This window comes from Rattus rattus, chromosome 13 (genome assembly GCF_011064425.1).
Source record: "Rattus rattus isolate New Zealand chromosome 13, Rrattus_CSIRO_v1, whole genome shotgun sequence".
NCBI lineage: Eukaryota > Metazoa > Chordata > Mammalia > Rodentia > Muridae > Rattus > Rattus rattus.
In genome coordinates, this window is record NC_046166.1 from 8256503 (window position 1) to 8283575 (window position 27073).

General features: G+C 47.0%; 1 protein-coding gene across 1 annotated transcript in view; it reads left to right on the plus strand.

Annotated features, from left to right (window-relative positions):
- The window catches only part of Ercc6 (ERCC excision repair 6, chromatin remodeling factor), a 72004-nt gene that overhangs the window by 33990 nt on the left and 10941 nt on the right, over nt 1–27073 (plus strand). The window contains exons 8-16 of the mRNA XM_032918450.1: nt 3765–3900; nt 11189–11359; nt 11780–11956; nt 16090–16206; nt 17943–18038; nt 23852–24067; nt 24449–24559; nt 25586–25705; nt 26066–26160. Of these exons, the coding sequence (XP_032774341.1) occupies nt 3765–3900; nt 11189–11359; nt 11780–11956; nt 16090–16206; nt 17943–18038; nt 23852–24067; nt 24449–24559; nt 25586–25705; nt 26066–26160 (1239 nt within the window). The remainder of the gene's footprint in view (nt 1–3764; nt 3901–11188; nt 11360–11779; nt 11957–16089; nt 16207–17942; nt 18039–23851; nt 24068–24448; nt 24560–25585; nt 25706–26065; nt 26161–27073) is intronic.

Here is a 27073-nt window from a genome sequence, read left to right on the forward strand (position 1 = left end):
TAATATTGGTGGGACAGGCTTCTGAGGATGTATGTGACAGTGCATCAGCCACACTACAGGGTTGGCTGAGGAGCTCTGTGAAGGATGATTGAGTAACACGTCCTTCTTCTGTACTAGGTGAACTGATGTCTTAAGGAAAAATAGCTCTTAAAGCAATGGGAATGTGTGTTGTTGACTGCAGATGCTGGGGTCCCAATAGGAGGTGGTGACCTAATTTCAAGGTCTTTGGACATTTTGAAACTGCAAGAACCTTCTCTTAAAAGTAGTTTGATGTATTAATATTTTTTTTTCTTTTCTTTTTTTCGGAGCTGGGGACTGAACCCAGGGCCTTGTGCTTGCTAGGCAAGTGCTCTACCACTGAGCTAAATCCCCAAGCCCTATTGTATTAATTTATGATTTGGTGGATGGTGTACAACTGTTTGTTTCTAGAAGAGAAAGAAGCATGTTACATGAGTGAGTGAGTGAATACTGGAAGCTATGTTTCCAGAGCATGGTGAACACACTGACCTTTTACTTGAGCATTCTTATAGTGATGGGTCCTCTGAATTTTATAACAGGAAGAGGTGAGTGATTTACCTCTCACATTTCAGTTAATACTTGACCTGGTTGTCATTTAATTAACTTCTAATGAAGAGTTAAAGTCCTAAAAATGTTAACGAACTTTGAAGGGTAAATGTTACACTTTGTAATTCCCAGTAAGTCCTAGGCCATAGCTAGTAACTGGCTTTCCACTCATAGGTTGAAGTATTTGACCATGGAGCTATTGACTAGTCCTAAATTCATTAAGTAATCAATGATAATCAAAGATGAAAGGAGCTATTGCATGTTTGGTAATTGATGCTAATCACTCTAGTACATTTAGTCGTTTAGTACCATCTCCCTGATACTCAGCTCAGAAGGTGGTTTACTCGCCTCTTAATGGATTTGATTGCCCCCTTTGTGGTCCAGGAATAGCCTGCCTGCCTCAGCTGTGGGATTTCAGCTCTGCACAAAAACCTCCAATTCTTCTAACAGAGTGAGAATGACAGAAATTAAAGGGCACAGCAGTGCCAGGTAGCAGTGTAGCTGGGATTAAATAGTAGCCTTGTGAGCAAGCACCATTGGGATGGCAGTGTATGGAAGTGTGCTGTAAAGGAGAGGAAATGCGCTGCACCCTGAAGAGCTGTGCACATCCATTCAGACAACCGTAGGCTGCTGTCGATGGGCTGTTTCCTAATCCCCATCAAGCGCATACAGATGACAACTCCCTTTTATTCTCACTGGAGGCTATAAAGAAGCTGGCACATTTAATCCTTTTAAAAGGAGTGCTGTCATCGTAGGGGTCAGGGGCCAGGGGCCAGGGGCCAGGGGCCAGGGCAGAGTTCTGCTTTCCCTAGGGAGAGTGAGAGACCCTGACTGGGCCCTGCCTTTAGTGACAACATGGCTTGGCAATTCTGTGGGAAGGGTTGAGTTTGTTGGGATCACTGTATTCTGTGTTCCCTCCTGAGGTCCAGGGGATAGCAACCGTATACAGCAGGAGGTAAAGGACCCATAAATGGACTAAGGCATCTCATCGTGTTGGAGCGTAGGGGTAAAGCTTTCAGTTAGAGTTGGCCAGTAGCTTGTTTCTCTGCTAGATTACTTTTTAGTTATGTAGATGGTAGTTTTTAAAATCTCAAGCTCTGTGTGACTCACATTGAAATCTTAAACATTTTAAAGTTCAGGATCATTTCCTAAGTTATAATAATATAAAAATTAAATAATGTCAACTTAAAAATAATCGTTCACATTATCATATTCATCCTTTACATGCAATGGGCCAGGCCCTGAGGTCATACCATAAAGAGATTGTCCAGGCTTCTAAAGAGCTGAAGAGGAATGACGTATATTACAGTGGGGTTAGCGTGGGTACCCCAAGGAGGCTCATCTATTTTATTTGGCGAGAAGGGCCAGCTCTTTCAAGGATAAGGTAGTGGCAGCAGGAGAATGGAGAGGGAAAGGAGGAGGAAGCAAGTGTCTGGAAGACAGTGTACATATAGTCTGGCAACAGTGCAGGCTGGCACAGTCTGGGTTCTGGTGCTGACAGTATCAGCAATCAGACAGGTGAGGCAGAGTGACACCTGCACGGTCTCATAGGCCAGGCTAAGGTGTAGATGCTCTTCTGAGAGCAGTGTGTAGCCATTGGAGGCTTTGGGAAGGGACAAGACATTCAGAGTTTGCTTTGAGATAGTGCCAGAAGATGCTAGAAGGTAGATGAGAAGGTAGTGGCTACACTAGAACAGTAGCACTGTACAGGGAAAGAAATGGTGACTTGTGGAGAGGTTTAGGAGGTAGGAGGGTTGTAAACTTGTACAGGCATCTTGTAGTGGGAAGCAAAAGGATTGATTGGAGAACCAAATCTGGACTTCTGGTTTGGTGACTGAAGAATGGATGACAGTTCTGTCATTTGGATTGGAAAGCCATGAGGGAGAAGGTGGCTGCGTTCCTTTGGAGACACCACTGTTGATTTTGACTTGTGCTTCATCTTAAACACCAAATAGCATACATCCACACAGCAGGACAGAGGAAGAAAAATGGTTCCCCTAACCTGGAGACTGAGTTCTTTCCTAAGCCAATCACTTCCTCCTGCGGGAGTTTCAGGGCCATGCTGTGCTGCTGGCAGTGGACAGAGGGCATCTCTGCTTTGTGGCATACGACCCCGTAGGATAGATCTTTCTGGGAGTCAGTTATGTCTGCTCCCAGTGGGGCTAGGGGAAGACCATGGTGAGGTGACTTCCTCTGCCTTCCTGCTCCTGTGTTAGGAAATTGACGGGACCTGTAAGGGCTTTTCTTTTTTCTTTTTAAGTTTATTATAAGCATCTTCTCAGGTCACTAGATAGTCTTCAAAAACAGTTTTAATGGTTATATGATAGTGTGCTTTATTCAATAAACCCTTTTAGTATTTACCAAATGACACAGTTGTAAGCATCTCATAGATGATGTCTGTCAGTTTTTATGTGATTGTAAATTCAGTTCTGTCGTTTACTTAGTGACGGGAGACTGAAGCTCAGAGATGATACAGAGTGGTGTGCAGACGCAGGAGGTGTCCATAACCACGGGCTGGTGTTGCATGGGATAGTTCAACTCTCCTTCGTCCCTGCATATTTAGTCATAGTACCCTCCTAGTATAGATTAATACTGCTCAGTGCTTTCCCAGCGACCCAGTGAGCACTGCAGCTCAGCTTCCCTGCAGAGAGCATTCTCCTCCACAGTGTTCCCATTGCTTAGGGAAGTAGGCAGCATGTCATCGTGAGAGGAGGCCCCAGAGACCAGAGCAGGCCGCTGAGCATCTCTCCAAGCTTCTGAACCATGTCTGTCGAGAGTGCTTTCTAGAGCAGTAAAGATGTGTTAATTCCACGGGCTGAAAGCTCTGGTAGATGGGGAGTCTTCATCCAGAGGTAAGCTGCTGCTGTGCGCTTAGGTCAGGGTGCACTGTGTATGGTCTGGACTGCTAAGAGACAGGAGGAGGGAGGAAGCTTTTGTTGTGTTTTGTTTTTATCTTCTTTACTATTGATGTTGGCATCCAAGTATACCTACTGTTTGTTCTTAATTCCTGCATCCACTAAGGGGTGAATGGATTCATATAGATATCCCTAACTGTTAACCTAGGTAGCTTTTTTCCTTAAAGAAAGCATCAGTACATGTTCATAGGTTGTGTTCTCTTGTGAACCATCAGGGTTTTTGGTGCTGGTCACTTTCTCCGCTGTCTCTCACGGTTGTTCTCTCTTCATGGGCTTTGGGTGCAGGTTCGAGGGACTTGGCCCCACTCTCATTGTCTGCCCAACGACAGTGATGCATCAGTGGGTGAAAGAATTCCACACGTGGTGGCCTCCATTCAGAGTGGCGATTCTGCACGAAACAGGCTCCTGTGCCCACAGAAAGGTAACGGTGCAGCGATCAGCTGCTTGGTTTGGCTGCTACTCCATGTATTGGGCTTTTTTCCCTTTCAAATGTGCCTGTGTATGTTTCTTTCATTCTAACTTATTTCATTATTGACTTGTAGTTCTATATTATCAAACAGATACGAACAAAGGCTTTCTTGTTTAGTAGTCTGGTAGTATGTTTTGATGTCCAAGAAGACAAAGCTGGGCCCAGACAGGGCCACAGGCCGATAGTGTGCATGGGATCGCAAATCAGGCGTCTACGTGGCAGTTTACTGGAGAGAGCTTGATGTTAGCAGCTTTAAGCAATTTGAGAAAAGTGAATTTGAAAAGTAACACAGACTGAGCATCCCTAATCAGAAGTTCAAAATGCTCCAAACCTGAAGCTTTGAGCAATGGTACCACAACTGGACTCATATGAGAGGCCACAGTGAAAATACAGACACACCAAAATGATTTGTATAAGAACTCCCTGTAGATCTGTATGGGGGCGCAGTGGATTTTGTGTTTAGGCTGGGTTCTAGCCCCCAAGGGGCCTTAGCATATATATGCAAATACTCCAGAGTCTGACATACTCCCGGGCCAAAGCATTGTGGACAAGAAACACTTAACTTTCATTACTAAGATCTCTGTGCCTGCGCTTCTTAGATCTGCTTTTGATGCAGGAGATGGTGTGTGCTCCTTTGAGACTTTCCTAGATCAGATAGCTTAGCTTCCTTGTTTTGTTCTCCTGGATCACAGTGGGTTGGATACTGCGATCCCTCCCATGCTTGCAGATTTGGCAACACATACATCCCCTCCCTCCCCTCCCCCTTCCCCCTTAGAGACAGCATTTCTACGTAGCCCTGACTGTCCTGGAACTCACTGTGTACACCAGGATGGCCTCAAACTCACAGAGATCCTCCTGCCTCTGCTTCTCAAGTGCCAGGATTAAAGTTGTGTGCCGCCACACCCAGCTACAGGTAGATTTTTTAAAAGGAGGCCTACCTTTGCCGTGGCATCGCCATTTTCTTTTTTCATCTTACTGCTTCGTGGCATCTCTTAATGGCTGCGTTGCAAACTCAGATAAAGAGTAGTCTTTACAAATTGACTAGCTAGTGAAAGATAGTTGCTACCGAGCCTGTTGGAAACTTAGGACCTTATGTGTCGGAGGGCAGCTCCTTAAGGACCGGTGTGTCCCCTGGTCTACGGCAGCTCCAGCTTCTTTGCTCTTCTCGTTTGTGGTGGTGTGGTTTTTGAGAGTCTCATTCTGTAGTCCTGGCTGGCCTTGAACTTGTGACCTTCCTGACTGCATCCTTCACGATGAGGATCTATCTCCCTGCTGCATTCACATGCGTGCACATGGTTGTTCCTGTTTTTCCTTCCACTGCTTTTCATTACAGTTTTTCCCCTCATAGAAAAACATTGTATATGAGTCGATTAATATTTAATTGTGGAACAACTATAAATGCTATAGTCCAGGTGTTTCCTATTGTTAAGTCCCAGGAAGAAAGGGGCATGATGTTTTCATTAACCTTGGAAAGCCAACTCTTCGTGGAAGGAACGCACAGGAAGATAATGAAGGAAGGCGGTCTGTGGCGCTCAGCCCACCACGCTGCACAGCGGGTGGTCCTCATTAGCACTGTTTTGAAAAGCTTATTTAACGATTAAGAATCATCTTTTCAGTTTGCTAGAAGACATATCATGAGAGGAGACTGCTTGTATTCTAAAATAACCACTTTTTCCTGATATGTAAGATCTAGTGATTTTGTGGACATTTTAGCTAATCCAAAAGGTTTTGTCTCATTTTGATCAACTCAGGCCCCTATAGTCCTAGAAATGCAAAAAACAAAACAAAACAAAACAAGCAAACAGAAAACAACAACCCACCCATCTTCTGAAGTTGCAGGGGAACAGACTTGTTTACCAGATCAGGTTTATTGAGGTAATGTGCATGCTTGAGGGACATCATGCTCCCTGACGGGTAACAGTGGCTCACTTATTTTCTCAATAGCAAGCGAAGTAGCCTGTCAGGTTCTGATCCTGCTAGTTGACAGAGATGGCCCCAAAGACTATTTGGTCTATGTTCTAGATAGAAAAGTTCATCATAATCTAATTATCAAAAGTGTTCATGGCCAATACTTAGATCTTTTCTTTTCCCTCAGGTCATAAATGAATGAATGATTTAGAAGGTTACAGTTCTTTTAAAGTATAAGGTGAGGGTATGGTTCAAAAGCAAAACAGTGCTTGGCCATTTGATGAATGCTATCTTGGATTCTTTACAAAGGCCTGCTTTCTGGAATAGGAGCCAGCACTTGTCTTCCTAAAAAATGGAAAGTGGGCTAGAGAAAGGAGGGTGAAGAGCGCTGGCTGCTCTTGCAGAGGTCCCGAGTTCAGTTCCCGCAACCACGTGGTGGCTCATAACCATCTGTAATGGGATCCCTCTTCTGGTGTGTCTGAAGACAGCTACAGTGTACTCATATACATACAGTGAATAAGTAAATATTTTTTAAAAAGTAGAAAGTGGGGGTGTGTGGGTGAGGTAGCTCGGTGGGCAGAAGTGCTTTCACACGGGTTTAGTGATCCTAGTTTGATCCCTGGATCTTATAACGTGGCCAGAGAAAACCCACTCCAGAGACTTGTCCCCTTATTGCCACATGCATGTTGTGGCAACACATGGAGACAGACAGACAGACAGACACACTCACACACACTCACCACTGAGAATAATAAATAAACAAATAAAAATTAACTGCAAAGGGAGAGGGAAAAAATGAAAACAAGTCAGAAGAGAAAGGGTGGCCATGTGCTCTTTCGAGCCTCCTGAACACTTCAGAGCCATTGCAAGCACAGTTACAAGGCAGTGCTGTGTTTCCTAGTTCCTCAGCTGCTCTGCACGGTGGAGGAGCCATGGGTGCTCCGTTGGCTCTGTGAGGCACCGTAAGATTACGTTGCTGGAGCCCCCTTTTTGTCGTTGTCAGCACAAATCCTTGTTTATTAAAGATTTAGCTTGAAGGAAATTTTAATTAATTACAGGTGCAGTAAATCCTGCCTGGGAAGCTGCCGAGTGTTTACTGTGAATGGCCTTCATGTGCCTGTGCTTCACTGGTTTTCCCCGCTGCCTGACAGTGTGATTTATGGCTGTTGTTTTCTACCAGTCCACTGTTTGCCCTCTAGGAGGGATTGGTCTCCTGAGCCCCCATAATAACGGCAGCACTTCCTCAGACATCTTTTAATGACAACAGTACTACTTCAGTAAGTCAGGCTAATTGCAGATGTACCCTATTAATTGCAAAAACTAGGAGAGGTTACATATTTTACAAGCTTTTAATTTGAAACCGCCCGAGATGATTTGTCTTAAGTGTTTGGATTGAGACGTCCATAATCAACAATTCACCATTATTGAAACTCCAGTCCAGGCAGTTATAGAATTCTGAATCGAATCAGGTGAATATCAATAGTCATAGATGGGTTGTTACCTCATATGTTCATGGTGAACATTTTGTACAACTTCTTGTCCTTTCTGTAAGGTGGGCATCTTTAAAATTCTTTATGATCATTGTACATCTTTCTGAACACGGTAGAAATAGGAATTCTACGGCTCTGTAGTTCACTGTAGAACGTCCCAAATAAACTTCAGCTCTTAGACAGCTACAGGAAGCCACACTGCCCCAGTGGTGCGCATTTAGCAGGTCAGGGTCTCGGTAGCTTAACTTTGGTAAAGCATCTAGCTGTGTCAAGTGATTGCAAGAACTCTTTGGGGTAAGTGGGGTGACCATGGTGAGCCTGCAACAGTTGGAAGTCCCAAGGCCATGAGCAAGTGAACCCACATTGTAAATTCGAGTGGTGGTTTAACTTAATTCCACTCTTCATTGCAAGCCCCAGGCACCTGGAATTATGCTCCTTCTTCTGTCTCTCAATGTGCACAGCCAACACCAGGACAGCAGGACACAGCTGACACCTGGATAGCACTCAGGCATGGAGTATCCATTGCTGTCACTTCATGCTCTACCTACTGCATGGCTTTCGGGTGCCCTGCTTTCCTGGAGGGAAACAGGCATAGACCTGGGGTACTGCCTGCCTAGAGTCTTGGAAGAATATGCAGATGTGGCGGGGTTAGCTCTAGCTATCCGTCTCAGAGTTACTGGGTTCACGGGCGGAGTCTGCCCCTTTGGGTGATTCTTTTCTGCATGCACTAGCAGCTGCAAGAGTGGCATGCATCATGGGGGAGGAATGAGTCTTAGTTTCCTGCTCATGTTTGCAAGGCTGTGCACCAAAATAATTGAATCATTGGTATAGTATTATGCATTAGACACTGACCTTTTCAGTGGTCTGTGGCAAAGGAGCAGTTGCTGTAATGACACAGCTGATACTTGTTCAATGCATCGTGTGTTTCGACACACGAACAGACAATTTCCCACTTCAGTTTCTTCTCAGCCCTCTTTGTATTCCTTTATACTCCTTTATACAGGAGCACACACACACAGATGGATACACACATATGTATCATCCGTGCACCCTGTTTTGAGACAGGGTGAAACTTTTGATCCTCTGCCCTCTATCCCCGAGTGCCGAGATCCCAGGTGTGCACCAAGGTCAGGGCGCCCTGTGTGTTAGGTAGATGCCTGCTAGCTGAGCTACTGCCAGCCCCACATGAATTTTTTATTTGTATGTTTGCTTGCGTGTGTGTGTGTGTGTGTGTGTGTGTGTGTGTGTGTGTGTGTGTGTGTGTGTGTCATGAGCTCATGGGTGCCATGGTACTATATGTGGAGTGAAGACAGCTTGTGGGAGTTGTTCTCTCTTTGTGCTGTATGGAATTTTGGAATTGAGCTCTGCTTGTCAATCTTAGTGGCAAGTGCCTTTATACACTGAGCCAGCCCCACCCTCCCTTCCTTTGAACTAGGGTTTTGTTGTACAGTGCAGGTGGACTTGAACTTGTAAGCCTCTGGTCAGACTAACTGCTCACCTAGTTAGTCTCAGTTTTTTGTGCCCTTTCTCTTTTGAATGCTTAATTTTTGTGAGTCTTTTCTGTTGAATGCTGAGGGTTTCTTTTTTTTTTTTTCTTCCGGAGCTGGGGACCGAACCCAGGGCCTTGTGCTTGCTAGGCAAGCGCTCTACCATTGAGCTAAATCCCCAACCCCATGTTGAGGGTTTCTGATCTTCGGGGTTAGTTCTGTATTCACTCCGTAAGTGACTTGTGACTTTCAAGCCACACCCTGCGTCTGTTCTTTTGCTTTGTCTTTTCAAAGAGTTATATATTTGTTCGTTCTGTCTGTTATTGTTTTGGCTTTGAGACAGGATCTGACTGTAGTTCTGACTGGCCTGGAACTTCCTACTTTGAACCCTGTGTTCCGAGTGCTGCCATCAAACACAGCCTTGGTCAGCCACATATTTTCTCAAAAACTCTTGTTAGTTCTGTCTTTTTTTCCTCTGTGCCCCTTGAGTTGCCTATGTGTCTGGGTTTGTGCTTTCATATAAGGGACTGAGGTCTCGGTCATACTATGAGGAGCAGCCCTGGCACCATGCTCAGGCCTTGTGTCCTCAGGTGAAACGTGTCTTTGCTTGGCTCCTTCCTTGACCAGGAGAAGGCCCCTGACCCAATGCCAAAGGACGTCCCGATTTCTTTGGCTACTTTACCCATGGTCGTTACAGTGTTTTTGTATGTAAAAGTTCCTGGTCTTTTAAAAAAAAATGTCATTCCTTTTTAAGAGATAAAATAAATATGATACAGAATGTATCTGATATTGATATTGTAAATTCTGTCCTTTTTATTTTCATTTCCTTGGTATACTTTGCTGGTCTCCAGTGTCCTGCATCAGTCTGTACAGGTGTCCTCTAAGCTCCAGGCTGTGCTTTTGCATCCTTCATCAGCATGTGCTCATGCGTGAGAGGTACGTGGAGGTCAGAGAATAAACACCTTGTGAGAATCAGCTCTCCTTCCACCGTGCAGTGGGTACAGGTCACGCTCAAGTCCCCAGGCTTGTTGGCAAGCACTTGAATTCACTGAGCTGCCTCACTAGCCAGAGACCTTGTCTTCAAGAAAAGGTGGACAATACCGGAACAACATTGGAAGTCGTCTTCCGGCCTCCACATCCATGGGAACACATGCGCACATGCATGGGGAGGGTAGTAGTTTGGTAATTCACTCCCCTCATTTCCCTGTGGGTTTATTAATTAAACAAATACAATAATATTTAGAATATAATCCCTTTTCATTACTTAAAAGTATTCTATATTATGCTTCATGTTTTAGCAGGCTTTTAAAAGACACTTATGCATTAACACTGAATCTTCACTCCAGAGCTTTCTTGTGTAGTGTGGTGAGCAGCGGTGCAGCCTGATACTAGATGACGGTAGCTTTGCAGTGGGCTGCCCTTTAGCCCTCGAATGCTGACTCCAGCACTCACTCCACCTGCAGGGCCTGATCCAAGCCATAGTTTCTCTGTGTAGAAGGGGAGTTCATGGTGGTCACTGTCCTTGCACCAGGGGTCGGTGTGAGCATGCTCTGTCGGGCACCACCCTATCCCCTGTGCCCCAGTGACTTTCTGTGGGACACCTCGGCTGTGTTCCCTGTGTGCCTGGGCAGGTCTCTGAAGCTCCGCTCAAGCAGAGTTCTAGGGTTTGACCTTTCCCTGCTAAGAACTATGTATTTCTCTTCATAAAACTATTTATTTTTGACAGCTTTAGGTCCCAGAAAAGATGCTTGATGAGAACTATTTCCTTGGAGGGAAAACTTTTCTTCATGTTCTCATGCCCAGACAGTTCCTCTTTATTCCTTACTTTGAACATTCAGTCATCTAAGCAGATATGGGTGGGGTAGGACTTTGTCACGATTTTGCTGACATTCAGAGATGTTCTTCTCCAGAGGGTCTCCTAGCTGAGGGATTTTCTATTACACTTTATGCCATTGCCTTTACACCTTTCTTGCCCTCCCTCACACCGTTCAGTGTGTCTTATGTCTTTGACTGTTTTTTCCACTTTTTTGCAGTTATCACTTTTTCTCAACTTTGTTTTGAAGCTGTAACAGGGACAGACACAGAGGGTGATTTAGAAAAGCAGCAGTTGAGTGAATGATCTCATTTCTCCGACTCCCTCCTTGAGGTTCTACTTTAGTGTGTTTCCTGTTTTGCAGATTAACCAAACACAGTGCTGACTTGTGTTACTAGAATTGTCTGCCTGTCGTATGTTTTTATGGTGTGCCATAGGTGGTTTTATGATAATCCAAATCTAACCTTTAGATTGTCGTTTTAGGTCATGCTTGGGTTTTTTGCTTCTTACGTAAATCTGCCCTTACTGTGCTGTTGTTCTAGGAGAGGCTGGTTCGAGATATTGTTCATTGTCATGGAGTTTTGATAACTTCGTATTCCTACATTCGACTGATGCAAGACGACATTAGCAGGCATGACTGGCACTATGTCATCTTAGACGAAGGACATAAAATTCGAAATCCAAATGCTGCAGTCACCCTTGCTTGCAAACAGGTATAACTGCTCATAGAGAGGGGTTTTCAGATGAGTAGTGGTATTTAATTTTAGGAAAAGCTATTTGCTTTATAAATACATTTATTGAATTTTGTCTCAGTGTAGAAAATTCCTTTTATCTGTCCTTTGTGATTTTCATTGTTCAGGTCTTCTCTAAGGGTCAGCTGTTAGAATGTAACCAAACCCCACTCTAATAGGTGCTGCTGGGTTAACTTGACCAAGACAGAATTCTTCTCAATGTTTTTTTCCATGTGCAGTTAGAAAATTGGACAAAATACCCAGTTTGGAGATGACCAAATAATGGACAAACAAAAATGATGATTAAATGTGTTAAGTAACAATTACATGTGGTTTAGGATTGATAGCATTCATTTGTTACAAAGTAAATTTCATAAAACAACGTCTCATTTCCTCATGTAGTTCCGGACACCCCATCGGATCATCTTGTCGGGCTCACCGATGCAGAATAACCTCCGAGAGCTGTGGTCACTCTTCGACTTTACCTTCCCAGGAAAGCTAGGCACGTTGCCTGTGTTCATGGAGCAGTTCTCTGTCCCCATCACCATGGGGGGGTACTCCAATGCTTCCCCAGTACAGGTAATACGGTAGGCAGGAACATGGTGGTGGTGCTGGTCATCGGGCATGTCTCTAAAAATCAGACTTTGTAGCCAAATCACTAACAGTGGTGAGGAAGGTGGCCAGGCTTAAATTGGTGTCTGGTAAAAATCAGAAATTATCCCTACTTGATAGATTGTATTTTTTTTTTTTTTTTTTTCCGGAGCTGAGGACCAAACCCAGGGCCTTGCGCTTGCTAGGCAAGCGCTCTACCACTGAGCTAAATCCCCAACCCCACAGATAAAGTTTTAAAAAAAATTCATGTACACTATTTACTTAAGGAAAGTACGAGAATAAAACTTTCCCTTTCACAAGAGAAAGGAAATAGTTTCAGTGTTGGTTTCTTGGGAAATGTTGCTCAGAAATGAAGTTGAAATCTCATTGGAAGTGAGCACAGAGCAGTGGGCAGTCATAGAGGTGGAGCAGCTCTGGGCGGGACACACTTGGTGTCATCTGGGTGGTGCTCCTTTTACAGTGAGAAGAGGTGGGCTGTTAGCTAGGAAAGACAGTGAGGGAAAACAGGCCAGAGTGTGTGGGGAAGCTGGAACTAGGGGCCTTGGAAGGAAGTTGGTGGTTGCTGAGGGACAGCAGGAAGGGTTTGATCCAGCAGGTAGAAGGTCGTTGGGTTGTTTGGGCTGCAAGTAGTCATGAGAAGGCCGGCATTACAGGAGCTGGGGCTTTGAGGGTGAAGTGAGGAGCTAGACCAAGACTTAGGTGGTGGTCTTACAATCACACGGTAGGAGATCCAGGTGACGTTTTAGGCAGAATAAGCAGGGTGTAGATGCTGATAGAATAAAGGAAACAGGGTTGGGATTGCTGTACCTGACTGAGGCTTTAGGTCTGGGCCCCAGGTAGGTTTGGGTTAGTATAGAATTTAGAGGGTGGGGCTCTCCAGAGGGCAGTCTGTGACCTATGGAAACAGGCCCCAACCCTTCAGTGAAGTAGGGTATCTGTGTGTACCTAATCAGATGGGGAGGTGCCTCCTGGGTCCTGACTAGGCAGAGACTAAAGTTCTCCTTCAAAGATTGATGATCTGATGTTTTGGAATACTTAATTACAAAAACAATTTTATACCTTTAAAACTAGAGGCTTGTCAATCCAATTTTAATGGCTTTCTCCTTGTGACGGAATGGTTATTAGTGAACAAAAATGGGAGGGAGTGCTCCCATTCTGAGTCCTCACTTAGTTCTTTGTTTATGTGGTTGTTGTCGTTTTAACTCTCCATTGTAGAATCATTGCAAACCGAAGTTGGAAGATAGTGTCCTCCACGTGCTTTACCCAGATGTCGTATTTCATTAACACACATACGGTTGCATACACATGAATTCTTTTTTGAGTGGATCATTTGAGAATAAACTCAAGTATGTGTTCTTCAACTCCTTCAGTCTGAGTTTGTGGGTAAAGGAAGGATTTTGTTGTTGTTTTAGTTTTTGGATTTTTTTTTGAGTTTTTATTTTGTGTCTAAGAGTGTTTGCATGAGTGTACCACATCTGTGCAGTGCCCTGGGACTGGAGCTGCAGACAGTTGTGATCCATCATATGTGGGTGCTGGGAAGTGAGCGTGGGTCCAGTGGAAGGGCGTCCATGTTCTGTTAGGTGCTTAGCCATCTCTCTAGCCCTTCAGCAAGCCTTCTAAAAACAGCGGCAACCACGTGTATCCCTGTGATGAGGACACCCGTCAGGAGCAGGTCGGTGTTCTGTGTCTAGCCTGTTGTTCACACTCTACCAGTGGTGCCCAGTATCTCTGCCTCTTCTTAGTGAAGGACACTTGGTGACCTTGGTAGTTCTGAAGGTCACAGGCCTGTTACTTGGGTTTTGTCTCACATGGCTTTCCCATTGCATTCAGACTCTAATTGTGGCAGGAGCACCATGAACGTGATGCTTTCCCAGTGTGTGGAGTCTGCCGCTTTGTCCTGTTACTGAGGACTGTTGGGTGAAGTTGTCTGGGCCAGATCTCTAAACTCTGGATTCATTATTCTTCTGTGGGAATTGACAGGTCATTTGCGGGAAGGTAGCTTGAACTCTTCGCTTGGGAGTTTGTGTGCAGAGTTCCTCCTTGAGTCCAGGAGATATTTGCTAACACATCTGGCTGATGCCTGCCATTATGGGCCAAGCTCTGTGGTATAGGACAGGCATCTGATAACTGAACCCACTGCTGGTGACTAATGGGTGGGTGTCATCTGTAGTGGGATACACTGGGCAGAGGAATGTTGTGTCTCAGATGGACCAGAGCAGAGCTGTACAAGGTTTTATTATACTCTGTAAACAGCACAGCTTAAAGCTAGTGAACTGTTTCATTCTGCAACTTTTCATGTAATCCTTGTGAAGCAGTTGGCCTCACGGAAAGCAAAACTGGGTAAGAGGAGACCGCTGAGCCTGTCTTTCACGATTCTGACGGCAAGCACTGCTTTTGTTTGTTGGTTTTGCTTAAGGCCGTGCTTGCGACCTGCTGTCGAATCCTGTGAAGACAGTCCGCCCACAGGAAATTACTGTATGGGGCGGCTGGAGACTAGAGACCTCCCTAGAAACCCAGTGTGGTACGGCCAGGGAAATGTGGTAAAAGGGCAGCTAGCCCAAGACAGTGAGGTCGGTAAGCACACAGGAGCTGGCACAGCCAGCCCTGGCACTGAGACAGCCTCCTGGAGAACAGATGACGAGAGATGTGACCAGGACTTCAGCCCCAAAAAGAACATGGGCAGACAAGCGCTGCGACTGCCTCAGGGAGGTCTAGGGAACCATGCTTATGTTGCTTAAGGTCTGCCATTCTGCAGAGGCAGAGCAAGGCTGGGCCACCTCCTTTTCTGTCAGCCTCAGCAGATGTCTTAGGTCTTGTCAGGGATAGGAGTAAGAGAAGGGGTATAACCTGCCCTGTTCCCCCTCTCCACACCTGGAGACCAGGAGGGCATTAAGTACCATGCAGAAGTCCATGGGCACTGGAGACTGATCACACCTCAGCTGAGGCCTAATGTAGTCCCAGTGTGCAAAGCAGCAGTAGGGAGATGTGAAGTGTTTACCTAATACACCACAGCCTTCTCCGTGGGCCGTGTTTCGTAAATTGTGAAATTTAACATCTCAGCATTGTAAATGGTCCGTACCTCATTCCTCACAGGTAACTTTTATCATTTTCCTAGTGGTAAACTTAACGAGTAGAAGTTGTCCTCAGGTTAGCCTCATGGTGTACAGGTTCTGCCTGTGTTTTGTAATTATTCCTGTCCATTCACACAGCACTTGCATGCAGACAGGTGTGCATACACAGTGTAAACCCAAGTGAGGAGTCCTTAGGGTCTTCCCAAATATTACATATTTACTGTGTTTAACTAGAACTTTTCTGTGTTTATTATGCCTAAGCTTCTTTTAAAGCTATGGTTTTTACATTTAAGTATTAGATTTTTTGTTCTACGAATAATAATTTACTAAATTGTTGGACCTATTTAAAATATTTTAAAGTATTGATAATTAATTGACGCCTTTGCTGCCCATAAGTGAATTGCAGAGGGTGTGGCTCCCTGGGCTGCAGGTCTTTGTTTTCTTGGTACAGTTACTGCCCTATCATGTGGCCATGGCCATTACAGAGCCATATGCTCCGTTTTAGGCCAGAGAGACCTTCCATTTCTGGGGTCATAGGGCTCCTCTTGAACTCATTCCCTGGAGTCTGCTCTCCCTGTGTTAGCTGGTGGCTCCCACTGGGACAGCTCTCGCCACCTTAGCTTTTGATTTCTACCCTTGCAGGGCCCAGGTCCTCTGTAGCTCCTACAGAGTACAAGATTATAAATAAGGATTTGTTTGAAGCTAGTTTTCCCCCTAGAGGATGGTCACTAACCAAATAAGTCTTTTCTTTCCTGCTTAACTAAATAGTACAGTGATAATTAAAGCAAGGATAGAAGAGGAGATAAACCGTGATTTAACGGGCTTTCTCTCATCTCTTTTGATTAATGAGGTAATTTATTTTCTCTGATGATACTATTTTAAAAGATGCCATCCCCTGGAGCATCCAGAACTTGACTTTTTCTAAGTTGAATTTATAACCAGTGGATTGTTCTTTAGTTTGTAAGAAATGGAATCAGTCAGAAGAACAGATACAGTCCTTAAGCTAATATCTTTTTTCTCTTATTAAAGGTTAAAACTGCCTATAAGTGTGCGTGTGTCTTGAGAGACACGATAAACCCGTACCTACTGCGAAGAATGAAATCAGACGTCAAGATGAGCCTTTCGCTGCCAGATAAAAGCGAACAGGTGTGTGAGTCCGGGAGGTAGCCCAGCAGTCCTCAGGCATGAACGATGTCCATGTGACCAGCCGGACCTACAGCTCTGGTCCTGGCACTGTGGACACGCTGGTCTGCTAGTGACCGTAACCATTTGTGGCATCTTCCCATGGCCGGAGTTTTCCTCTAGCTTACCAGCTTTGGTTTTCCTCTGTTACTAACACATGAGCCTGATCCTACAACTACTGGGAAACATCTCCATGTTCTTTAAGCCCCCAGTTCTTTCCCACAGAAGTGAGCAAACAGTCTTGGGATCATAAACTTCATAGGTTTTCCCAAGTAGTAAAAACTGTGAGGGTGTTTTCACTCAGTGGGGAGACACGACATGTTGAAGGAACAGACTTTCTCTGATGCATAGTCAGAGGACACCTTTGATCTGATAATTGTGCTGAGGCCTAAGGAAGGTCAAAGGACAAATTGGGATTTGGACAAAGAACATTGTGGGGAAAGATGGGGCAGTATGTTAGTGCTTGTGGGCCAGCAGGGATGCCAGGGTGGCTAAAGCTGGGAGCATATGTTGAAGAACTTGGGCAACATCTACTTGATATGAGGTTGAGGGATGTGAGAAGGTCTAGGATGGCCGTAGCTAAGTCTGTGAGCTGAGCAGATTGGTTTACCTAAAGAGCTTGTGGAGACCAAGAAAAAGCAAGTAGCTGAAGGAGCATCAGAAGAGAGGGCGGAAGAAGAGGAACCAGCGGGGAGATTGCGGAGGCCCGGGCAGACAGGAGGCAGTGCAGTGGGAGGTGGCAGAGTGAGGAGCAAACAGCTGATCTGGGAAGAGCCTGGTGCACAGGGCAGCTCTGAAGGGTGTCCTGATGCCTGGGTATTTTCAGTGGCATCAGCGACTTGTACCAGATGGATGCTGGCTTGGGAAGCAGCTGGCTGGTGAGGGCTGTCCCATGTCTTCTCAGAATGCTCCCCCTTGCCCTGTAGAGAGCCTAACAGGCAGGGGACTGTCCTGAGGAAGACAGGTAAACGTCAGATCCAGTGCAGGGTGATTCACCCATAAAGTAGGCGTGAGAGTAGAGCTGTCTAGTGATGGGAACCAACCCTACAGATACGGATCGTGACAGCTTCAGTTCCGTTTCTTCCAGTGTCAGTTTGTCTGAGTGTGACTAGGTGCTGAGACAAAGACGGCTGCTAGGTGAGTGGTTAGGAAGCCCCAGAGCATTAGCATGGCTATTTGGGGATTTGGATGGTGCTAAGCAGGGTGTGTGGGGCAGACAGTGGTGGGCTGCTGTGAGGAAAGTCAAGCCTTGAAGTGCTGGCTGTAGACCTAGAAGGGACTGAAAGGCAGAGATGGGCAATGTGATGTTGTGGAGTAACTGACCCCATGCTGGGAAGGTGGGAGTTGCTGTTAGGGCCTGGTAAACTTATGACTCTTTAGAACAGGGAGTTCCAGGTGAGGTAAAGCTTCCTGCCAAGTCAGCCAAACAGCGTAGGGGAGAGGCCTGGGGGATAGTCTCATCACATTGAGTTGAAGTGAAATGTGACTGTGTACCTGGGTCCTGAGACTGCCTGTGAGCAGGAAGGGAAGTCTGGAGGAACTGCTGGGCCATGGGTTGAGACTAGGAGGTGGATGCTGTGGATAAGGGAAAACTCTTTAGCTGAGAGATGTATCATTGTTCAAATTGTGCACATTGAACTTTTTGGAAAAGGGAATATTATTGATAATGTATTTTAAAACTATTTCCTTTTCCCTTGCAGGTCTTATTTTGCCGTCTAACTGATGAGCAGCATAAAGTCTACCAGAATTTCATTGATTCCAAAGCAGTTTACAGGATTCTCAATGGAGAGAATCAGGTCAGCCAAAGAGCAGACTCCAGAGAGAGCAGTTGTTATCAAGGGGGGTGAGGCGGGGAAAGAGACGGGTTTAGGATGTGCCAGGCTTCGTGCCCACGTTGTTCACAAACCTGCCATCTGTGGCGTGGCTCGTGAGTCACAGCCACAGCTGGGGACAGGTCACTGGTGTGGGGAGCCCTGAGCAAAAGCTGGGTTCAAGGTGGGGATGTGTCCCTAAGTCCTACCACTCCAGCAAGGCTCCTACCCGGCAGGGAGTGGTGCCCAGTACACTGCAGGGTTTTCTCAGAAATTATGACTAAAATTATATTATTAAGACATGGTTATCAATATGTGCAAGTTTTATCAGCTTCTCAGTGAGCCTCATGCCCAGTAAACACTGGCAGACCGATGCTGTCTTAGAAACCAGACAGAAGCCTGGATCAGATTTCTCAGGTTCTCACTTTCACTTTTCCCAGTATATGAAAGGAATTTATTTACTCATCTATATTCCAGAATTTGGAAATTCTGTCTACTTAGAAAATCCTGGTATGTAAGTCACACAGATATGAGAGCTTGGCTTCCTAGAACACTTCCTACTGTGGGGTGTCCCCAGCGCCTGCCATGACAGTGTCATGCTGAGACTGCACAGTGCCGAGGGACCTCATGAACCAGTGAGGTGCGACAGCCACAAGCCTGGCATCTGGCTTTCACTTAGCTGGACAGTGCTGCCACTGGGCCAGCTGTTTTCAGTGACCCTTGTGAAGTCATTTGCGAGAACCTTTACTGGATCTGCAGCCCTTCCGGAAGTGAGAGAGCTCTTTACCCAAGAGAACATGCTGCTTGCTCCCCTCCACAGTAGGCCTGGTGCACTTGAAGAGGAGCCCTGAGGGGTGGGCCTGGCAGTGGTGAGGCTTGCAGGGCTAGGAAAGCCCAGCACACCAGGGTATGTGGCATACTAAAGAGGACTTGTTTTCACACACTGTTCCGAAGTGGCGTTGCCAGCATTCAGCATGACGGCGTCTGTCAGTCTCTGTGCTAGGTTGGTAAGAAGCTAAAGCTGCAGGTTCTCTCACAGCCTGCACAGCCTTTCACTGACATGACGACACGACATGTAACTTTCCTAGGGCCAAGGAGACAAGTGCTTCTTGATTTTTATCCAGGCAGAGCTGTTTCTGTGCAGTGTTTGCAGAACAAGTCTTAGCAGCCCAGTGCATTCGGGTATTGTGCCTTCCCCCAGCAGGTGCAAGCTTTCATGCCCTTAAATGCATGCTGAGCCTTGCAGCCATGGCCTTCATGCTGCCCTATTGTAGGTACATCTGAGTGTGTTCAGAGTCCACTCTGCCTGCTCCCGGGCTCTGAGAAGGATAGGTGAACTCAGACGTGTGTCTGCTCCTGGGCTCTGAGGATAGGTGAACTCACACGTGTGTCTGCTCCCGGGCTCTGAGGATAGGGGAACTCACACGTGTGTCTGCTCCTGGGCTCTGAGGATAGGGGAACTCACACGTGTGTCTGCTCCCGGGCTCTGAGGATAGGTGAACTCACACGTGTGTCTGCTCCTGGGCTCTGAGGATAGGTGAACTCACACGTGTGTCTGCTCCCGGGCTCTGAGGATAGGTGAACTCACACGTGTGTCTGCTCCTGGGCTCTGAGGATAGGTGAACTCACACGTGTGTCTGCTCCTGGGCTCTGAGGATAGGTGAACTCACACGTGTGTCTGCTCCCGGGCTCTGAGGATAGAAGAACTCACACGTGTTTCTGCTCCCGGGCGCTGAGGATAGAGGAACTCACACGGGTGTCTGCTCCCCGGCTCTGAGGATGGGGGAACTCACACGTGTGTGTCTGCTCCTGGGCTCTGAGGATAGGTGAACTCACCGTGTGTCTGCTCCTGGGCTCTGAGGATAGGTGAACTCACACGTGTGTCTGCTCCTGGGCTCTGAGGATAGGTGAACTCACACGTGTGTCTGCTCCCGGGCTCTGAGGATAGGTGAACTCACACGTGTGTCTGCTCCCGGGCTCTGAGAAGGATAGGGGAACTCACACGTGTGTCTGAACTCACACGTGTGTCTGCTCCTGGGCTCTGAGGATAGGGGAACTCACACGTGTGTCTGCTCCCGGGCTCTGAGGATAGGGGAACTCACACGTGTGTCTGCTCCCGGGCTCTGAGGATAGGGGAACTCACACGTGTGTCTGCTCCTGGGCTCTGAGGATAGGTGAACTCACACGTGTGTCTGCTCCCGGGCTCTGAGGATAGGTGAACTCACACGTGTGTCTGCTCCTGGGCTCTGAGGATAGGGGAACTCACACGTGTGTCTGCTCCCGGGCTCTGAGGATAGGTGAACTCACACGTGTGTCTGCTCCCGGGCTCTGAGGATAGGGGAACTCACACGTGTGTCTGCTCCCGGGCTCTGAGGATAGGTGAACTCACACGTGTGTCTGCTCCCGGGCTCTGAGAAGGATGGGGGAACTCACACGTGTGTCTGCTCCTGGGCTCTGAGGATGGTGAACTCCACGTGTGTCTGCTCCCGGGCTCTGGAGGATGGGGTGAACTCACGTGTGTCTGCTCCCGGCTCTGAGGATGGGTGAACTCACACGTGTGTCTGCTCCCCGGGCTCTGAGGATGGGAACTCACACGTGTGTCTGCTCCCGGGCTCTGAGGATAGGGGAACTCACACGTGTGTCTGCTCCCTGGCTCTGAGAAGGATAGGGGAACTCACACGTGTGTCTGCTCCTGGGCTCTGAGGATAGGGGAACTCACACGTGTGTCTGCTCCTGGGCTCTGAGGATAGGTGAACTCACACGTGTGTCTGCTCCCGGGCTCTGAGGATAGGGGAACTCACACGTGTGTCTGCTCCTGCGGCTCTGAGGATAGGGGAACTCACACGTGTGTCTGCTCCCGGGCTCTGAGAAGGATAGGGGAACTCACACGTGTGTCTGCTCCTGGGCTCTGAGGATAGGGGAACTCACACGTGTGTCTGCTCCCGGGCTCTGAGGATAGGGGAACTCACACGTGTGTCTGCTCCGGCTCTGAGGATGGGGAACTCACACGTGTGTCTGCTCCCGGCTCTGAGGATGGGGAACTCACGTGTGTCTGCTCCCGGCTCTGAGAAGGATAGGGAACTCACACGTGTGTCTGCTCCCGGGCTCTGAGGATAGGGGAACTCACACGTGTGTCTGCTCCCGGGCTCTGAGGATAGGGGAACTCACACGTGTGTCTGCTCCCGGGCTCTGAGGATAGGTGAACTCACACGTGTGTCTGCTCCCGGGCTCTGAGGATAGGGGAACTCACACGTGTGTCTGCTCCCTGGCTCTGAGAAGGATAGGGGAACTCACACGTGTGTCTGCTCCTGGGCTCTGAGGATAGGGGAACTCACACGTGTGTCTGCTCCCTGGCTCTGAGAAGGATAGGGGAACTCACACGTGTGTCTGCTCCCGGGCTCTGCAATGGCCACCTGCCGTCCTTACCTCAGATGTCTGTACTTTTTTGAGATCAGTCATTTTGACGTATTTATCACTTCCCAGCACTTACTTTTTTGTGTGCTTTGTTTTTAAATGTTATGTGTATGGGTGTTTTGCCTGCATGTATGTATGTCTGTGCACTTGTGTGCCTGGTGCCTGTGGAGCCAGAAGAGGGTGGCAGATCACCTGGACCTGTTGTTAGAAGGTTGAGAGCTGCCATGGGGGTGATGGGAATTGAACCTGTGTACTTCGGAAAAACAGTCAGTGCTTTTAACTGCCAAGCCAACCCCCCATCTCAGAGTCTTAAAAGATTTATACACGTGAATGTCTTACCTGCATGCCTGCTACCTGTGGAGCTCAGAGGAGGGCATCTTGGAACTGAAGTGATGGATGGATATCGACCACCATTTGTGCTGGGAACTAAGCCTGGGTGGGTCCTCTGCCTGAGCATCAGGAGCTCTAAACTGCTGTGCCATCTCTTCAGTCAAGCAGTTTCTTATTCTTCCCAAATCACTCACCTCTTCTTAGCTATCACGTGCCTCCATGTCAGGTGATCGAAGCTGCTCTATCTAATAGATAGAAAAGGAAAGGCTTAAATTTTCTAGAATCATGTTGAAAAGAAAAACAAATGAACTGAAGATCATATCTTTTGTTTCATTTGCAGGCCCAATTGTATTTCAATATGTAATGAAAATTTGAAAATGATTAAGGGGAAGAGGGGTAGGCATACCTCTGTGAGTTTAAGGCTGTCCTAATCTACATAGTGAGGTCCAGGCCAGTGGGCTACATAGTAAGACCCTCCTACCTCAGAGAGACACATACACACACACACACACACACACACACACACACACACACACACACACAGACATACAGAGACAGAAGGAGAGACAGACAGACAGAGACCAGAGAGAGAGAGAGAGAGAGAGAGAGAGAGAGAGAGAGAGAGAGAGAGAGAGTTTTGTGGTGTGTATTTAAACTTGGGTATGGCTTTGCTTTGCGTCCATCTCGGTCAGACTGCCATGCCTATGCTCAGCAGTGCATGTGGCTGTGTGGTTATGTGGTTAGTGCTGTACTGCATAGGACGAGGTGAGAGGAAGAGGAGAAGTGACAAAGGTGGCTCCAGAGAGCTTTGACCGTGTTCCTGCTGCCCAGATCTTCTTTTGTTAGTCCAACTGTTGTTCAGTTAAATCTACCATACTCTGAAATGATTCTTCTTTTTACTTAGACTTTCAAACCAGAGACAGTCTGAATGCTTTAGAAAACCTAAATCGTTAGTTAATTTGTTTGTTTTTTGAGACAGGGTTTTTCTGTGAAGCCCTGCTCCCTGGAAATTGCTCTGCAGACCATGCTAGCCTTGAACTCAGAGATTACATGCCTCTGCCTGAATCATTCTTAAGCTTTTGTAATCACCTTGAGGCAGAGGCTGGTCCCTGGGGTTTGGGGAGAGCAACTTTTCTATTCCATGGTCCAACCCTGCATATCTCCTCCATTCATGTTTTTTGTTTTTGTTTTTGTTTTTGTTTTACTCTCTGGTGGAGGAGCAGGAAGTGGGAACTTCAGCCTCTGGCCCACACATTAAAAGCAGGACTTTAAGGGACTTAGATATATATAAAGCTGGGAGACCTTTGGAAGGTAGGTCAGGGATGGCTATGGCTTTTTTGTTGTTTTGTTGTTGTGGTTGTTGTTTTTATCAGATATATAGTGCTGTGAACTAAATATCCTTTTCTCTGGTGAGGAAAGTTGAATTATCAGAAATTGACTAGGATTTTGTGAACATGTTTAATCCAGTAAAATTGCTTTTTTTTCCAGAGAAGTTGTCCAATTAGGGAAAGAACATGAATGAAAGTTAATTTCTTCCAGTTTGTTGGTTAGTTTTCTATCACTGTGACAGAATACTTAAGAAAATCAATTTAAGGAAGAAAAGTGTCGGGGGCTCGTGGTTTTCAGCCTGTGACCTTCAGCATGTGGCCCTTGGCAAGGCCACAAAGCACTGCAGGAAGTACATGTGGCTGGAAAGTAGGGACCTCTAGGCCCCCTTCCTTCAGCCAGGCCATGGAACCATGAGCATCAGTGCATCAGTCTGTTGATGAGGTCAGAGCCTTCATGGGCCAGTCACGTCCCCAAACCACATATGTAGATGCCGCCACGCTGGACCAGTCACGTCCCCAAACCACATATGTAGATGCCGCCACACTGGGAACCAGTGCATGTGCAACCTGGGATGGGGCATTCCAGATCCACACTGCTTCTCAATGTTGACACAGAGAAGACACCAGCGAGCTGGTAAAAGTGGCTGTAGTCCATGTAGCGTGCTCTCCCTTCCTCCTTCCTGTCGTTGCGCCCATGTAACAGTCCTGTTGTTGCTTTAATCACAGATTTTCTCTGGACTTGTAGCTCTGAGGAAGATCTGCAACCACCCTGACCTCTTTTCTGGTGGCCCCAAGACCCCCAGTGCTCTTCCAGGGGACGGGCTGGAGGAAGAGCAGTTCGGATACTGGAAACGCTCTGGGAAAATGATTGTCGTTGAGTCTTTGCTGAAAATCTGGCACAAGCAGGGTCAGCGGGTGCTGCTGTTTTCCCAGTCAAGGCAGGTGAGTGCTCACACCTCACGCCTCAGCCAACAAGTCGGCTCTTAGGACTTGTGACCACAAATGCAAAAGGTCGATGTCACCCCTCAGCTGAGGTGGCAGCCGTGGGTCCCTTCACAGGAATGAAAAGGGAAAAGAGTTGGCTTTTTAAAGCAAACCTCACAGCAGGATTCCTAGTGAGGCTGGGCTACTTACAGAGAATTAGCACAAATTCTTTAGTAGCTATTATTTCTCTTTCTCAGAGCAAGAAAACCTTTTCAGTTTAGGCCCACTTGGGAAGGCACACTGGGAAGGCCCACTGGGGAAGGCACACTGCTTACACACATGGGCAGGCATGTATTTGGAGCGCTCTTGGTTTGCACTGTTTCCCTTACCCACTGACAGATGCTGCACATACTGGAAGTGTTCCTGAGAGCCCACAAGTATTCCTATCTCAAGATGGATGGGACCACTACCATAGCATCCAGGCAGCCGCTGATTACAAAATACAATGAGGTAACAAGGGATGCGACGGAGGCAGAAAGGACAACAGAGTGTGGAGGGGAAGAGTGCACATGGCTGCCCTCATAGCCACTCAAGAGTCTTTGTGTCTGGCTAGCAGGTGGAGGGGTGGTGTTGTAAAATTATTAAAAAGGCTGTCTTTACCCCCTCTAGATCCGGCACTGCAGTGCCCCAAGGCACTGGTAGACATCTTGCCAGAAACACACATCCCAACTCCGTTGTGGCCCAGTGTCTCTAGCTGCCACACTTAAACTTAAATTTACACATGAAAGAACACACAGCCCAATAACCTCTGACCCAATTGATAGGATATAATCGCCCACCTAAACATACAAAGCCCCATACACATCCATCCCTTAAGAACATTCACAACAACCTGAAAATACAGAGTGGAATCTTAGCGTCAGCCTCCATGTTCTCTCTGCTGCTTCTCTGCCTCCCCTCCAGTCTCCTGTCTCCTTTTCTCCCGCCCATCCTTCCTTCCTGTCTAATATCAGGCCTCGTTCTATCCTGTACCCGCTCACCTGTGTGACATCCTACAGAGGGGACATTATCCTTTTGGGTATTTTCTTTTGTGTGTTTTTCTTTGGGACAGGGTCTCACTGTGTAACCCAGGCTGTGTAGAACTTGCATTGTAGACTAGGTTGACTGCAAACTCACAGAGATCCACTTACCTCTGCCTCAGAAAAAGTACTGGAGTTAAAGATGCGCCACCACACCTAGTGACGTGTGACCTTTGAGTGTACACTTTTTGGTCTTGGAAATGGGCATACAAGATTTAGAAATGAAATCTGAGGAGAAATGAAAGGAGCTGGTGAAGCATAGCCAGTGAGTCTGTGTGTCTGTCTGTACTGAACACAGTTATTAAAATTGTCAGAATAATTAATAAAAGTAGGAGCTCCCACATGGGGACATGTAGTTCGGGTGTGGGGGTAAGCTGCAGAGCCCATGGTAGGACCTGTGTGGGGCAGTGAAGAGCTAAATCAGCTCTGCGCACTCTGTTCTGCGTCTTTCCTGTAGGACACGTCCATCTTTGTCTTTCTTCTGACCACACGGGTGGGCGGCTTAGGAGTGAACCTGACCGGGGCCAACAGAGTCATCATCTACGACCCTGACTGGAATCCAAGCACCGACACACAGGTCTGTCTTCCATGAAGAGAAGGTACCTGCAGAAGGACAGCTTGTTAGTAGCAGTTTTCATCCGTCTCTCTAATGTTATACCTGGCTTCACGTGCAGTTGGCATGGTGGTCACGTCCTGCCTCATGAGAGAACACATGGTCACTCCTACAGACTGGGGAAGCCTCTGTCACAGCTCTGCTGTGAAAAGTGCTCACAGTCAGAAACCCATTGAAGTCACGCTCTCTTGGCTCTCTTGGTCATGTGACTTGCATAGGCTTCGAGTGCACATTTCTTTTTAGACAGAATTCTGACGAGGGGATAGAAAGCAGTGATCAGTCACTGCTTTCTCTTAGTGGCCCTTTTTAAAATCTCTCTGCCAGGCACGGGAGCGAGCATGGAGGATCGGCCAGAAGAAGCAGGTGACTGTCTACAGGCTTCTGACGGCCGGTACCATAGAGGAAAAGATCTATCACCGGTCAGTACAGAGGGCTCCTGGGCCTCAGCTTTCAAACCTAGACTTTTTAGGAAGAAGGGTTTTCATTTCCAGGTGTGGCCTTAAAGATCCTTTCACCTAGAGGAGTAATTAAGTATATTTTTCTTTACCATTAAAATATATTTTGATCCATTACTCTGTTTGTTTATTTGTTTTGTTGAGACAGGATTTTATTGTATAGCCATTGGCAGGCGTACAGCTCACCATGTAAACCTGGATGGCCTCACAGAGACCCACATGCCTCTGCCTCCCCAGAGCTGGGATTGAAGGCGTATACCACCACAGCCAACCTTACTGTTCCTAAAAATATCTGGTCCTAGTAATAATTATACCTTAATCTAAACCAGGGACTCTTTATATGTAAATTTGAAATTGTTTTGTGAGGAAAACATTGTGACTTACAATTGTAAGTGCCTGAGAAGTGACAGAAGTGAGGACAGTTTATTCAGAGACCCTTGGAGAGGTTACAGTGTGTACCTCTTCCCCTGGTAACTAGGCAGCTTGAGGCAACAGTATCTACATGGAGAGTCCAGACATTGCCAGCTTCCCTGTGCCCCCAGACTCTACTCTTGTCCCACATCCCAGGCCTGCGTTGGCGCTGGACTGTTCCAGAGCCGTTTTGTGTCCTTGCAGGTTTATTGTAGGGCCTGGTGATGAGGGGCATCTTGTGAGGAAGGTCATCCTGAAGCACAGTGATAGGAGGGAATGGTGTTGCTTTGTTAATGCCTGTGTGGAAAGGACAGCAATATTTGACCTTAAGCACAGAAGTGAGTCAGCAGGAGGGACTGGGGAGCAGAGCAGGGGAAGGCCATACAGAGCACTGAACCCATCCACAAGAGGGCACTGAGCAGGGCAGGGGAGGGCAGGGCAGGACAGGGCAGGACAGCCTTGGCCC